The sequence below is a fragment of the Pleurodeles waltl genome, chromosome 8 (genome assembly GCF_031143425.1).
Source record: "Pleurodeles waltl isolate 20211129_DDA chromosome 8, aPleWal1.hap1.20221129, whole genome shotgun sequence".
Taxonomy (NCBI): Eukaryota; Metazoa; Chordata; class Amphibia; order Caudata; family Salamandridae; genus Pleurodeles; species Pleurodeles waltl.
This window is the reverse complement of record NC_090447.1, coordinates 1,181,236,787-1,181,251,734: the sequence shown is the minus strand read 5'-3', so window position 1 is coordinate 1,181,251,734 and position 14,948 is coordinate 1,181,236,787. Positions and strand designations below refer to the sequence as shown.

The following is a 14,948-nucleotide window of genomic DNA, read 5'->3' as shown; positions in this document are numbered from 1 at the left end:
CATGTGGCTTTGGTACCCCCAAAAGACGATGAGCAGGTGTACAGAAACAGAAAAAGTTACCATTCGATGAATGTCCAGGTGGTCTGTTTGGCTGACCAGTACATCTCCCATGTAAATGCCAAGTTCCCAGGGTCAGTGCATGACGCGTAAGTGATGCGAAATAGCAGCATCCCCTATGTGATGGAGCAGCTACAGAGACAACGTGTGTGGCTAATAGGTGACTCTGGTTACCCCAACCTGCCTTGGCTACTGACCCCAGTGAGGAATCCCCGGACCAGGGCAGAGGAACGGTACAATGAGGCCCGCGAACTAGGAGGATCATCGAAAGGACCTTTGGCCTCCTGAAGGCCAGGTTTAGGTGCCTGCATATGACAGGGGGATCCCTGATGTACTCACCAAAGAAGGTGTGCCACATCATCGTGGCCTGCTGTATGCTTCACAATCTGGCATTGCGACGTCAGGTTCCTTTCCTGCAGGAGGTTGGTGCCGATGGTGGTGTTGAAGCAGCTGTGGAGCCTGCGGAGAGTGAAGAGGAGGAAGACTCAGAGGACGACACAGACAACAGGGACAGAGTAATAGAACAGTATTTCCAGTAGCACACAGGTAATAATCACCCATGCCATTTTACATTTCCTGAAAGCCTCCTGCATCTCAACTTTGTCGATTTCCCCCCAGAACTATAAACATGATGTTTGATTTTCCCTTCCCTTTTCTGTGCTGTATGAGCCACTGCGTGACCTCGGCTTGGTTGGCCCATGGACTAATGCTAAGTTACCTCGGTATGTGTAATTCACAATGTTAATAATACGTAATTGATATGTAATGTGTCATACATTTGTAAATAAGACAGGCTGAGTCCTGATTGATTTCAGTGCAATGTGTGATTTATTATTAGTGCATAGATATTGGTACATGATAGTGAAACAGTGATGGGTGGGGGTGGAGTAATGTCCATGGCGGAGTCCAGTTCTCAGTCTCACAGGTGCATTGTCCATATGCCTGTGGCAGGATGGAGCAGGGGCAGTTCAAGGTTTGACAGGGTGGCAATGTGGAACAGTGGGAGGACTTCAGGGGGTATGTGATGCTGGCGGGGGACTTGACATCCTACTCTGTCGGTTTTTTTTATCTCAGGCTCCTTTTGCGGGGCGGTTGTTGTTCAGCAGGAGGTGGGGTTCTGGTGGGCTGTCGTTGTGGTGGGGCCTCCTGTCCACTAGCGCCGGCAGAGGTGGTAGGCTGTTCCTGTTCCTGGCTAGTGACAGGGGCCCTGTGTGATGCCACATGGTCCCGAAACGTGTCCTCTATACGGTTCAGGGCCTGGACTATGCTCCCCATAGCGGTTGAGATGTTGGTGAGTTGGTCTCTGAACCCCATGTAGCATTGCTCCTGCTGTGCCTGGATCTCCTGGAACCTGGCCAGTACCGTCGCCATCGTCTCTTGTGAGTGGTGGTAGGCTGCCATGATGGTGGTGAGGGCCTCTTGGAGAGTGGGTTCCCTGGGCCTCTCCTCCCCCCCCCCGTCGCACAGCAGCCCTCCGAGTTGCCCTGTTTCCCTGGGCCTCTGTCCCCTGGACGGTGTGCCCACTCCCACTGCCCCCAGGTCCCTGTTGTTGTTGGTTTGGTGGGTTACACTGGGGGCCCTGTAGTGGTAGACACACCGCTGCTTGACCTGTCCTAGAGACAGAGGCATGGGCCCGCTGGGTGGGAGCTGTGCTGTTGTTCCCAGAGGGGGTTGGGTCTGCAGTGGCCTGTGTCTGGGTGAGGGGAACCGACTGCCCAGAGGTCCCCGATGGTCCGGGCTGGTCGTCAGGTTCCAGGTCGACAGAGCTGCTGTCATCACTAGGGGCCTGTTCCGGGGGTGGCATGGACATTTCTGGTCCCTCCTGACCGGTGTGTTGTCGTTCGGGTCCTGCATGGGGTAAGAGGGTATGGTTATTGTTTCTGTGTGTGCATTAGCTTGCGTTTTATGGGTGCCCTTGTCCCCCAGTGCTGGCATTCCCTTGGGGGAGGTGTTGTGAGGGTGTTTTGTGGGGGGGGGGAATGGGTATGTGCAGTGGTCATGCTTAGGTGATGGGTGTCCATAGTTTGGGGATGGCATGCAGGGGTTGGTGTTGGGTGGGTTGTGCTGGGGAGACATTCTCAGGGAGGATGTGTGCTGGGGGGTTGGGGGTGAGGGTGGGGGTTAGCATGCTGGGGGGGGGGGGGTGAAGTGGTTGGCCTTGTACTTACCAGAGTCCATTCCTCTGTGTCCTCCAGCGAGGCCATCAGGATGCAGGATGTTTAGTACTTCTTGCTCCCATGTTGTGAATTCGGGTGGAGTGGGTGGGGGTCCCCCGCCAGTCTTCTGCACTGCGATGTTGTGTCGCGAGACCATCGAGCGCACCTTCCCCCGTAGGTCGTTCCATCGTTTGCGGATGTCCTCTCGATTTCTGGGATGCTGTCCCACCGCGTTGACCCTGTCCACGATCCAATGCCACAGCTCCGCCTTCCTTGCTATGGTGGTGTGCTGGACCTGTGAGCCGAAGAGCTGGGGTTCCACTCTTATGATCTCCTCCACCATGACCCGGAGTTCTTGGTCCGAAAAGCGTGGGTGCCTTTGTGGTGCCATGGGGTGGTGTGTATGAGGTGTGGGGTGGTGTATGTGATGATGTGTGTGTTGGTGTGTGGTGCTTTGTGCTTCTATGTCGTGTGTGTGATGTTGTTGTGTGCCTCTGTGTGTCTGGCTCTCTATTCTCTGATGTGTCTCTCTCTCCTTCGTCTCTGGTTTTTGTTGGTAGGGGTTTGTGGGTGATGTGGGTGTGTGTTTTATATGGTATTGGATGTGTGGGAGTGGTGTGTGTATGTGTTTCAGGTGTGTGCCTTTCAAATTGTCCAATGTGGTAGGGGTTTGTAAAGGTGTGTGTATTTTGACCGCAGCGGTGTGTACCGCCAATGGAATACCGCGGTTGAATGACCGCCGCGTGGATTTGCGGGTCATAATGGGATGGGCGTATTTCTGTTGGCGTGGCGGTGGAGGTTTGGTCTTCTCCAGTTTACCGCTGGCCGCTGATGTGGCGGACTGCAGTGGAGGGCGGATTTTTGGAGGTTTTGCAGTTGTGGGTCAGAATGTCCGTGGCGGCTGACCACGGCCGCGGCAGTATTGTGGCGGCCTTCTGACCGGCGGTAAGCGGCTTTTACCGCCGAGGTCAGAATGACCCCCTTAGTTTGCACATGGGTATATTACTGTTATGATGATGGCTTGACTAGAATGAATACAAGTGACTGTCTTCCTTCTTATTTTTCATTGCCTTCTGGTGGGCAAGACTGAAATTGAGACAGAGAGAAGTCCATGAATTAGTGGACACTGGAATCAGGAGACCTCTTTGCCGAGTGCTACTGCCTATGTTGACTAACAAGAAGTGATGAAGATGGCACTTAAGAAATCGGCTCCTACAAAACAAATTTGTAGTGATAAGAAGAAGTGTGTTGCCTCCTCTGGCATCAAGCCATTATCTATTCTTGGCCCAGGTGCGTAATGTCATGTATCTGTTTCACCCTCTTCTGAGCAGGAAAATGTTGGTTTACCCCGGATCAACAACACAACAACCACCAAAACCAAAGCAGATGTCTCTCAGTATTGCAATGATGGCAGTCATTGTTGAAACTAGTGAGTATGAAATGCCATTATGCCAGCAGTCCAAGTCTTCCTATGAAAGTCAACAGCAACTACACATAATCTTCCTGAGGCAGGAAGAGAGCAGCAAGTAGAGATCTGCAGAGCTAGATTCTGTGATTGGTGTTACATTGGACACATCATCTTCTCTGAGAAACAGAAAGATAATGTTCTTGTTGTATACAAGCCCCATTCAGAGGAATGTGACATGGAGTCTCCCCCTGGAAGACAGGGAAAATAATTATAAAAGGCCTAGCTGGAAATGAGGAAACTTAACCAATGATTGTCCACGTTAAGAGTAACCCTGAAGAAGTGCAGTTCACTTCTATCCAATCTGCACTTGTACCACCACCTTCTTCCATATTCTCAAAAACACTAACACCAGCACCCCCTACTGTAGTGAAAGTATACAAATACAGCCTAGATCCATCACAACACCTGACTTAAACTCTTCATAATAAAGCTCCCCATCATGGTTTGGCACTTTGTACACTTAAACCAAATGAGGACCTAATTGCAGAGTGTACAGATTATCACAGACCAGTTTGACGTGGGAAGCCAAGTGGACATTATGGTACTTGGAACCAACTAGTCCACATGAAAGACCAACATACAATCTTGTGGAAAAGCACCTAAAAGGGTAGGTTTTACTGACAAAGATAAAACTGTACAGATAGGAGTTGCTGATGTTCAAGGAGATATCACCCTCATGAGAAGTGATGATCACTTGTAGTGCCTGCCCAGCAACAATTCTGGATTGGTGCACACAAAAGATCAATTCCACAGTTCCCCCAAGTGTCTTAGCAGCCACAGAGGGTGCTCAAGATGGGATTGTCACAAGAAAACAAACAAACACAACACCTCACTATCAAGTCTGTCTTCACTGTCCCACTGAAACATCAGCTTGCTCATTTGTACAATGGGATACTGGCCAAGATGTTAGCAACTGATCTCTTTTCTTTGGTGGAAGGATAGGGGTTTCTGGAATTTGGGGAGGCCCGTGTCAACAAAATGAAAGATTCCACACTGGACCTATTTTCAACTGTCACTGTGGAAAAGCTGCACTGTCAAATGTTGGAATTGGTTGCTGATGCTATGAAGGAGTGTTCTGTGCAGTTCTTTCATCTCACTACATACACGTGGATCAGTTCTGAAGTTTTTTGAGGCATTGATCAGCAAGAAACAGTTCAGTGCTCTCAATGGAGAAAGCAAACAGAGCTGTCAACATTTTGAAAGAATCTGCAGATCTGTAATTGGCTTCACATCAGAGTCCCTGAATATGAAGATTAACTGTACGTTGTTGATTAAAAAATGTAATACATTAGCAGCAAAACAGAAGTATCTGCTGAAGAAAAGAAAAGAAAGGAAAAGAAAAGAAAAAAAAAAAAAGAATCTTTATGATGCGTATGTTTGGCCTCTGTTAGTAGGTACGTGGACCTTCCTTGGTTTACACCGGATACAACTGATCTATAATTGGCTTTACATCAGAGTCTCTGAATATGAAGATGAACTGTACGTTGTGGATTAAAAAATGTAGTACATTAGCAGGAAACCAGAAGTGTCTGCTGAAGAAAAGAAATGAATCTTTATGATGCGTAGGTTTGGCCTCAGTTAGTAGGTACATGGGCCTTCCTTGGTTTACACCGGATACGCCTGATTAAAAAATAATAAAGCAAACCGATGAAATGTGAAAGAGGAGACAATTTACCATCAAATAAGAATATTTATTTAACAAAAATGTAAAAACTAAGCCATCCACTTCAGACCTCCACACAAAACACACTATTTTATTGCTACACCTTCCTCAACTCATTTGAGATGTCATCAATGATGTCATTTAGCATGTCATGAGTGATGTAATATGTGAGGTCATAAGCAATACATAGTGGAACACAAGTTATTGTTAGTTCAGTAAACAATGACTGGTGAATGTCAGTTTTTTTTGTGTTAGGATTAGTTTTCTTAATATTTCAACATCTAACTATGATGTCACTTTAACCTTTTTTCAGTGAATTTCTAGGAGGGTTTTCAACATAAGATATAATTTTCATACCTTACCTAACTAACTCACTTTAACCTTTGTTTTTTTGTGAAATTCTGTACACCTGTGGGTGGCTAACCCCTACTGAATACCGCCTTTGGCGGTGGGCAGTGTGGAGTTGGCCTCACAGCCTGGTCTGCGCCCAGGTCCTGCACCCAATCCCTCACAGGTGCCACCCCTACTGAACGCGACCTTCGGCATTGCAGAGTGTGGGGTTTGCTTCAGGGTCAGGCCTGTAGCCAGCCCTGTGCCCAATACCACTGTTACAGCAAAACCCCTACTGCACTTGGCCGTCTGTTGTGATTGGCATTCAGTTGGCTGCTGGACCTGTGCCCAACCCTCGTGCGAAGCCAACCACCTGCAATTAACGTCTGAAAGGACAGCAAAAAAACGAAATTAAACAGGCAGGAAAATATAAAAATTTAAAATAAAGGGTCAGGGTAGTTAACAGCAAGTGAAAAAGGTGAATAAATAGGACATGTGAGGAGGAAAATTTTCAAAAATGTGTTTGATTGGTAAGGAAACAGACAGTCAAGAGCAAGTCGGAGTCTGGATTGTCACACTTTCATCAAAATGTCCGCAAGCCTAACTTCATAGTATTTTGGGGCAAAGTGCTTCCTTGAATTTATTTTGGACATGAGGGTCAGGAAATGGCATTTCAGTAATAACATATCATTTGTTTAATTTTTCGGCATTTTGCCCTGGTTTATGCATAATAAGGGGTAGTAACTGCAGTATCAGTAACTTTGGAGGGGTAAAGGTTGAAAAAGCCAATTTGTAGCCCACTTGCAATCAGGCTATTTCTAGAAGTGACCAAAAAACCAGTCAAGTCTCAACTGAATCTCATTAGTTACTTGAGGCTCTACCGAAGGGGAAATTTACAAACTACAATTAACACTGAATAAACCAGCTAGACGGCATAACCCAGGAGAAAGCTTACCACAACTCTTGTACCTGATATCTATTGATGATGTCCAATTGGAGCAGAGAAATAAATTCAACATCCTGTAAAAGGACATGCATGTTTAGAGAAACTGTAGTTACCAAATTTATTAATACATATCCGCTTCATGAGGAGTGCAATATGCCATTATGTGCATTTTTGCCTGAGTTGTCAATTTTTTTCTTAATATCCTAGAAGGATGTAACCAGAAACAACTAAAGCATTGTTCATTGGAAGCCTAGACTGCTCCTAAAACTAGACTTTACAAGATCAGGATGGGGAGGCAGAGGAGTACAGTCAGAGAGTCACTTTCTACATAGATGAGGTACATCATACCTTATAAGAAAAAATACCTTGATTTTACCCAGGAGTAATTAACCTCACAGTAGGCACGTTACACATCAATTAGTTTATTGATTTCACCCATTAATATTATTATTGTAAGATCCTTTACCTGTGCACGTAGGACTTTCAGTAAGGCTTGTGTCTTTGTTTGCTCTTCCTTTGCTTTTCTAAGCTCCATGTTTTTCCGACCCAGTTCTTCTTGTACAGTCAGCAGTTGCTGTGCAAATGATACAACATAATTGATTGGTTTCATGGCTCAGTGTGGAAATGACTTAACTCTCCAACAAGATGCAATGCTTCAAGATATGTCAGTTCCGACTGCTGCTGTTCAGGCGACTGTGCCTCAGCCAAACAAAACAATGAAGCAGAGTGTGATACCTCTTCTATTACTGTTTGTTCAGCAGCTGCAGTAACGTACAGCCGGGGTAGTTTATGTCGCTTGTTACATTAAAACAATATTTCCTGGTACATGTTTTGCAGATGGGATGACTGTTTAACAACTTCTTGAGTTCTATTTTGGATTAAGCCCAACTCAGACAAAACAGCATAACCCACTCGAGCATAGCCCTTTCATATAATTTTGTTTTTGGCCAAAGGCCAGTATAGTTGAGTAAAAAAAAGTCAGTTTCTTATAATTAGTCCCTGGCAAGAAGCCGCTGTGTTTCCCAGAGTTCAGCCAAGAAGTCTGAAACTCTTCTTGCAAATACAGACAAATGGTTTAAATTTCCTGAATAAAAGAGAAATCCGGACGGCATTCAATAAAACCAATATGGTAGTTGTTTAGCGTTTCTGTCAATGTATCCTATGTCAGATCATGGACTCAGATTCAACAAATCGCCAAGTTTAGCGGAAGTGACATCACATACCCGTCGAATCTAAGGACATCCCATACTTTGCTCCTGAAAAGCCCTCTATTTGAGCTGTCAGAGGAATGGAAACTACAGAACATAAACAAGGCCTACAGAGCTCTGTTGCCTTTCTGCTTCTCCAGAAACGTTCTCACCTACTACATCTAGAAAGGCCCTTCCTCCATATGTCACGCAACTTCCACCTCTTATCCCTTGCACTCAGGACAGACAGTCTCTTCTCAGGGCAGACAGTCTCTTCTACGTCTCGAACTGAATTCTCCTCTCTAGTCCTGCATCATTAAGATCAAATAGTCTCAGCCTTGCGACTTCATACTGCCTGCACCTCTCTTTTGAGCCGGCGGTTTTTTTGGGTGGAGGGGGGCCGCCAGCACTTATTTTTTAGGGCTGGCACATATTTTTCAGCATCAGGCATTTACTACGAGCAGAAGACACATATGGGAAAGACAGAGGAAGAGAAAAACGAAAAGGCTTCACAAACAGTGGTGGCTACCTCTGAACAGGGGTGGCGGGGTGGAAGGAGGAATGAGAAAAAATAAAGAAAAAACCCACTTACCCCTATCCTATGGAGACGGGTTTGTCTCCTCCGTCCTCTTCCCGGAAGCAGACAGGCTTCCAGACTTCCCTCCAATCGCGACCCTGCTGTCACCAGCATGACAGCAGTGCCGTGATTGGTGTGAGCACCCTGCTTCAGTGCTCACAGAGGGAGTGGCAGGCTGTGCACTTTCTCCTCCTGGCTGTTCAATACAACCAGGTGAAGAAATGCAAAGTGCGCATGTCTGTTTGACCAGCCGGACACGGCTGGCCAAACACACATGCACACTTATGTTGCACCAAACACTCCTCCCTCCAGCCCCGCCCCTCCCTAACCTAGCTAATAACGCTTCGTTATTAGCATTTTAATTGTCCTCCTCCTTCTGCTGAAATCAGAGGTGCGACGCTCCTCCACCTTAGTGGAGGAGCCACTGCTGTTCACAAAGGGAGAAAGGAAAAAGCTGCAAGAGTGAGCTGAAGGGCAGAGGGTGACTGTGAATGGATTAAAGACGCCGGAATTGGCTTTAGGACTACGCTGCCTCAGTAGTCTGTATTCACACATTTAATTGCAGCAGCAGCGTGATTCATAAGAGAGCTTTGGGCACTGACACGTTTTTATTCACAAATTAAGCACTGCATACCTTACCATATCTCTGGCTATGCACTTCCGACTCTAGGCCACTTTCAAACTCTCTCACCATAGGGGAAGGCAACCTCTGACTCAGGCAACCATACTGGCCCTACCTCTGCAACTCTTCCAATTGTAGTGTTGGGGCCCTAGGCCCCCATGCTACTAAAAGAAGACGACACGGACACCGTTTCTGTGTGGGTGGAACTGGCCCTGGGCACGTGCGCCCGGCCCTTTTTATTGCCAGGGTCACCTGACCGGTGACGCCTGTGTTGGGTGGGTGTGGGGTGTATGTGGGAGGCCAGCCCTCAGCAGAGAGGCTGGCCAAAACACTAGAACGTGTCCAGCAGGACACTACATTCCTCCAAAACTTTGAGGAACAAAAACAAAGTCCAACCTGCAAGGGAAAAACACAGTAACAAAACACACCACCATCAGTCTCTCGGCCTCGAGAAGGCAGGCCGCAGGATTGCCGTGGGCAGGTGCAGCTGGGAGCACCCGGATCCTTCTGCACGAGTTCATGATTTAACCAGTCACAGCCGGGCACGAACACAGTGTGGAAGAAATCTGGACTCTGACAGTCAGATGGTTGGACAAATGTCCACTGATGCACCGTGCTTCAGTCCTGTGGGCACTCGTGGCGAGGCTGGTGGTGTTTACACACCTCCTTTTTTTTTTTAGCAGCTTCATGCCCTTTTCTGTATGCAGCAGCAGCCGGTGCACGCATGGGGCAGTCTCCCTCGTCGCCAATGTAGTGTTGGGGCCCTAGGCCCCCATGCTACTAAAAGAAGACGACACGGACACCGTTTCTGTGTGGGTGGAACTGGCCCTGGGCACGTGCGCCCGGCCCTTTTTATTGCCAGGGTCACCTGACCGGTGACGCCTGTGTTGGGTGGGTGTGGGGTGTATGTGGGAGGCCAGCCCTCAGCAGAGAGGCTGGCCAAAACACTAGAACGTGTCCAGCAGGACACTACATTCCTCCAAAACTTTGAGGAACAAAAACAAAGTCCAACCTGCAAGGGAAAAACACAGTAACAAAATACACCACCATCAGTCTCTCGGCCTCGAGAAGGCAGGCCGCAGGATTGCCGTGGGCAGGTGCAGCTGGGAGCACCCGGATCCTTCTGCACAAGTTCATGATTTAACCAGTCACAGCCGGGCACGAACACAGTGTGGAAGAAATCTGGACTCTGACAGTCAGATGGTTGGACAAATGTCCACTGATGCACCGTGCTTCAGTCCTGTGGGCACTCGTGGCGAGGCTGGTGGTGTTTACACACCTCCTTTTTTTTTTTAGCAGCTTGATGCCCTTTTCTGTATGCAGCAGCAGCCGGTGCACGCATGGGGCAGTCTCCCTCGTCGCCAATGTAGTGTTGGGGCCCTAGGCCCCCATGCTACTAAAAGAAGACGACACAGACACCGTTTCTGTGTGGGTGGAACTGGCCCTGGGCACGTGCGCCCGGCCCTTTTTATTGCCAGGGTCACCTGACCGGTGACGCCTGTGTTGGGTGGGTGTGGGGTGTATGTGGGAGGCCAGCCCTCAGCAGAGAGGCTGGCCAAAACACTAGAACATGTCCAGCAGGACACTACACCAATGAGGAAAACAACTGCTACTTCTGGTGCGGGCGTCCCACTGGCTGCACCTCTCCCCTCTGCACCTCTCGAGCCTTACCACCTCGGTTGCCCACTACCCACTTTTTAGACTGTATAGTTACAACCCTGCTACTCGGAAATATTCAGCCCTTGATACCAAGGACATCATTTAAAGATTGCAGCTACGACCCCTCACTTCCTCCTTGCCACTCCTGGAACTGTCTTTGTGAACCGTGGCCTCCTTGGTGAGAAAAGCAATGCCAACACAGCTTCCACTGTGATCTGGGACATTTTAGTTCTGTATAACAAAAATATTCAGTAGAGCAATGCCCACTTTAATGAATAAATTACAAAATGAAATAAAAAGAAAATGCACATTTTTAAACAACTTGTTGCCAATTTTCATTATTGTGAATACAGGGAAAAAATGTGTTTGAATATAAACCACACATCTGTGCTTTGCAAGTGTGATAATGCCTTACACGTGACCATAATAAAAATGTATTAACAATGATAAAGTATAAGTTAAATCACCTATATATTTTACATCCATTCCATGCCCTACACGATTCAGTACAGGTGGACAAAACCATTATTGTTCTCAAATCGTTATTATGGGTGTCTCTCTGAAATTTACCAGTACATTTTATTCTTGGTTCAAAAGCTAGGGGAACCATTGCAGTGACAATGATAGTTCGTGGTATCAATAATCTGGGTTCCCACTACGGAGTTTCTGTGGCACCATGTTCTTCTTTTCAAACGAACACATGATTTATCATGCAACTAAAGGGATACATGTGTAATGTTCCTATTGTGTAAGAACACCATGCAAAATATAGGCAGTATACAAAATAAACATTTATTTGTGTTACTAACTGTGATGTTAGTATTTTACTGTGTACTTAAGAAGCTCCTAACATTAGCAATGCAAATTATTGTGTTGTCATGTCAGTACGATCGAGGTCATGTGACTGCTTACTGGCAGGATTCAGTATTAAATATTCTATGATGTCACTTCCTGTGATATCATTGGGTCAAAAGGTGAGTCTGTAATGTCACTTCCACTACCAATAGCATTTTGGTTAATCTACGTCCATGCTTGATACATGGCTTCAATGCTGCACTCCTCTAATCCTACCAAATAAACAAGCATTTGCAATGCAAACGATCTCACGTTTGCTTGAGCTCGAACAATTAGCTTTGTAAACTCTTTACTGGACTTTTCTTGCCACATAAATTGAAAATGAAAATAAAACAGTTTCACATAACTAACTGGACTTTACTTGCAAAGCAGACACACAAACGGAAATAACAGTTCACTCGTAGTGAAACCTAACAGCAAAATTGCTATTATCTACTTAACTGGCAAAAGTGCAATTAACTATGTAACAGGGTTGATGTCATGCAAAGCGCTGGACTTCTGCCAAGCGAGATCACACTGCGAAAAAAGAGAAAAACGTAGTCCACAAACCGGACGGGACACAGTGAGCCTCGTATGTTTTCAGTACTTTGTCACTGCACTTCAGGAGGGCTAACCACCAGTAGAGGCATGACACATGCATGCCTTCCACTAATGAAAGCAAGCAGATTTTAAAAGGCAAGCCTACAAACCAATGAAAGACACAGACGTGACATGGGCGTGGTTTGAAGCCCAAAGAGAGAAAACAACACAGAACGGAGCGATTTGCGCTCACCCGTAAAAAGACAGCTTCAATACTTACCCCCCCAATCGCAACACCTGACTCAGACAGGTATGTCGAAATAGCTTACAGTTCCTGCAGTTCTTTAAAGCTCTCAGCCGTTGGTACTCATATTTTCTGTACCTCCTTCTTTTCCTCGATATGGAACCACACTAACCCCTGCCTCAGCACCTCAACTTTCCTGCACTTCTCTTGCTCTCCCAAACTATAGGCTTGGCACATTATGCGTCTCACAAGCCCCTAAGTAGTACAGCGCCTGCATCATCAACAATGCGTGGCACAATAAACATCATCAAATTAAGAGTTAGAAAACACACACGCGCACACACACACACACACACAAAAGCTTCTTCTAGGGAAATTCTCACCGTGTGTATAGCCGCTAAGTTACCTTTCAATATTTTTATTTTATTTAAACTGTTCACTTTCCATTGTTTAAAATTTACACACCAAGAAAATTAAGTGGTAAGACAAACTTGCATGAAACAAACTGTGAGAGCATATTGATTATAAAAAAATCCCCTTCATAATAATAGCAACAAACAATAATTTTGGTGGTGTTTTTTTTTAATCACGAAAACTGTTCAATGTGCCAGAACATCTTTGTCTCTTTTGTCATTTTGGTGAGTTTTATGAACGACAGGGGCATTATTTCAGTTTATTAGAAACATAGGTCTTCAGCACATTCAACCTATTATTCATGGAACATCTGGGACAGATTTGTAGGAAAGAATTGATAAAAATATGAAATGTTGCCAAACAGAAGGAAAAAACATTGTGGGGACAGCAATATAAAAAGAAGTTTAGTGTAGTTACCCCTTCAAAAGATCTGAGTCATACAAGCCACCGTATCACTCACAATATGCTAACAGTTTTATATCGTATGCATTTCAGGAAGGTTGGACCGGGGGTCAGGAGGGTTAGGGCACTTTCTTGGGTTGAGAAAGGGCTGGTTTCTTGCCCTTTCTTTGAATGACTCCTAATTTATAAGTGACGGTACAAATAAGAACAGTATTAAGGAATGCTGGGCAATGAGGTAAATCTAATGGCCGGTTAGGATTAATGAGTGAAGGTACAGATTTAATTATGCATTAAGAACTACTGAGTGGTGGAGTAAATCTAAAAATGCATGTTCTTGCCACATTGTGAGCAGTCTAAGCACAATGATGTCCGCTCTGGGTCAGTGCGTGCTTTCTAGTGGTGCAGTCAGTGCTGGATTTAGCGCTGGTGGCGCCCTGTGCGACAGTCTTTTGTGGCACCCCTCACCCCATGACCACGTCCTTGAATTCCCTCACTACCATCCGGCAAATGTGCCCCTCATCTTTCCATAGCCCCCCTTTCACATACATTCATTAGTTTTAAAGCACTGGTAAGGGCTGGCTTTACTAATCCACTCAGCTTTCCACATAAAACATAGTTTTGTTCTTTGCAGCAGGCATATTAACCCTCTACATTGCTTTATGAAGAGGCAAAGCTACCGGTAGACAAAACTCCCATCTCTCTCCCTAGCAGGAACATTAATCACTAGAGTTATCTTGACATATTATTGCTTCCTGAAGGCTGGACTGTTAGAAATGGGGTTTTTGGTTGGCAGTCAGGTTATTCTCTGTCCAAGCAAGAACCCTCACTCTAGTCAGGGTAAGTCACACACAATCAAAATTATCCTGTGCCCACCCTCTGGTAGCTTGGCACGAGCAGTCAGGCTTAACTTAGAAGGCAATGTGTAAAGTATTTGTGCAATAAATCATACAATAACACAATATAGCACCACAAAAATACACCACACAGTGTTTAGAAAAATATATAATATTTATCTGGATATTTGCAGGTCAAAACGAATAAAGATGCAATATGAAATTGTAGAGATATCACTGAAAAGTGATATAAAGGCCCTCATTACAACTTTGACGGGCGGCGGAGGCCGCCCGCCAAAGTTGCGCCGCAGGAATACCGCACCGCGGTCTGAGGACCGCGGCCGGCATTCTGAGTTTCCCGCTGGGCGGGCGGGCGGCCGCCTTAAGGCCGCCCGCCAGCCCAGCGGGAAACAACCTTCCCACAAGGACGCCGGCTCGTAATCGAGCCGGCGGAGTGGGAAGGTGCGACGGGTGCTACTGCACCCGTCGCGTATTTCACTGTCTGCTATGCAGACAGTGAAATACAAGCGGGGCCCTCTTACGGTGGCCCCTGCAGTGCCCATGCCATTGGCATGGGCACTGCAGGGGCCCAGCGACACCCCCTACCGCCATCCTGTTCCTCGCGGGCAAACCGCCAGGAACAGGATGGCGGTAGGGGGTGTCAGAATCCCCAAGGCGGCGCAGCAAGCTGCGCCGCCTTGGAGGATTCCAACGGGCAGCGGAAAACCGGCGGGAGACCGCCGGTTTTCCTGCACTGACCGCGGCCAAAGCGCCGCGGTCAGAATGCCCTGCGGGGCACCGCCGGGCTGTCGGCGGTGCTCCCGCCAACCGCGAGCCTGGCGGTCACAGACCGCCAGGCTCATAATGAGGGCCAAAGTGTCTTAAGTCTTTAAAAAGCAAACAAAGTCTCTTTCAAGCACAAAGTACCTGGTTTAAAGTGGAAAATCTCCGCAAAGGGCCGCAGAAAAAGAGATACGCGGAAAAATGGTGTGTGCGTCGATTTCTCCCCTGCACAC

The 14,948-nt window shown here is 46.8% G+C and overlaps 1 protein-coding gene across 2 annotated transcripts in view; it reads right to left on the bottom strand.

Annotated features, from left to right (window-relative positions):
* The window catches only part of ENOX1 (ecto-NOX disulfide-thiol exchanger 1), a 2,146,160-nt gene that overhangs the window by 139,304 nt on the left and 1,991,908 nt on the right, over nucleotides 1-14,948 (bottom strand). For both annotated transcript variants that reach the window (XM_069205418.1, XM_069205419.1), the window contains one exon: nucleotides 7,087-7,194. In XM_069205418.1, the coding sequence (XP_069061519.1) occupies nucleotides 7,087-7,194 (108 nt within the window). The remainder of the gene's footprint in view (nucleotides 1-7,086; nucleotides 7,195-14,948) is intronic.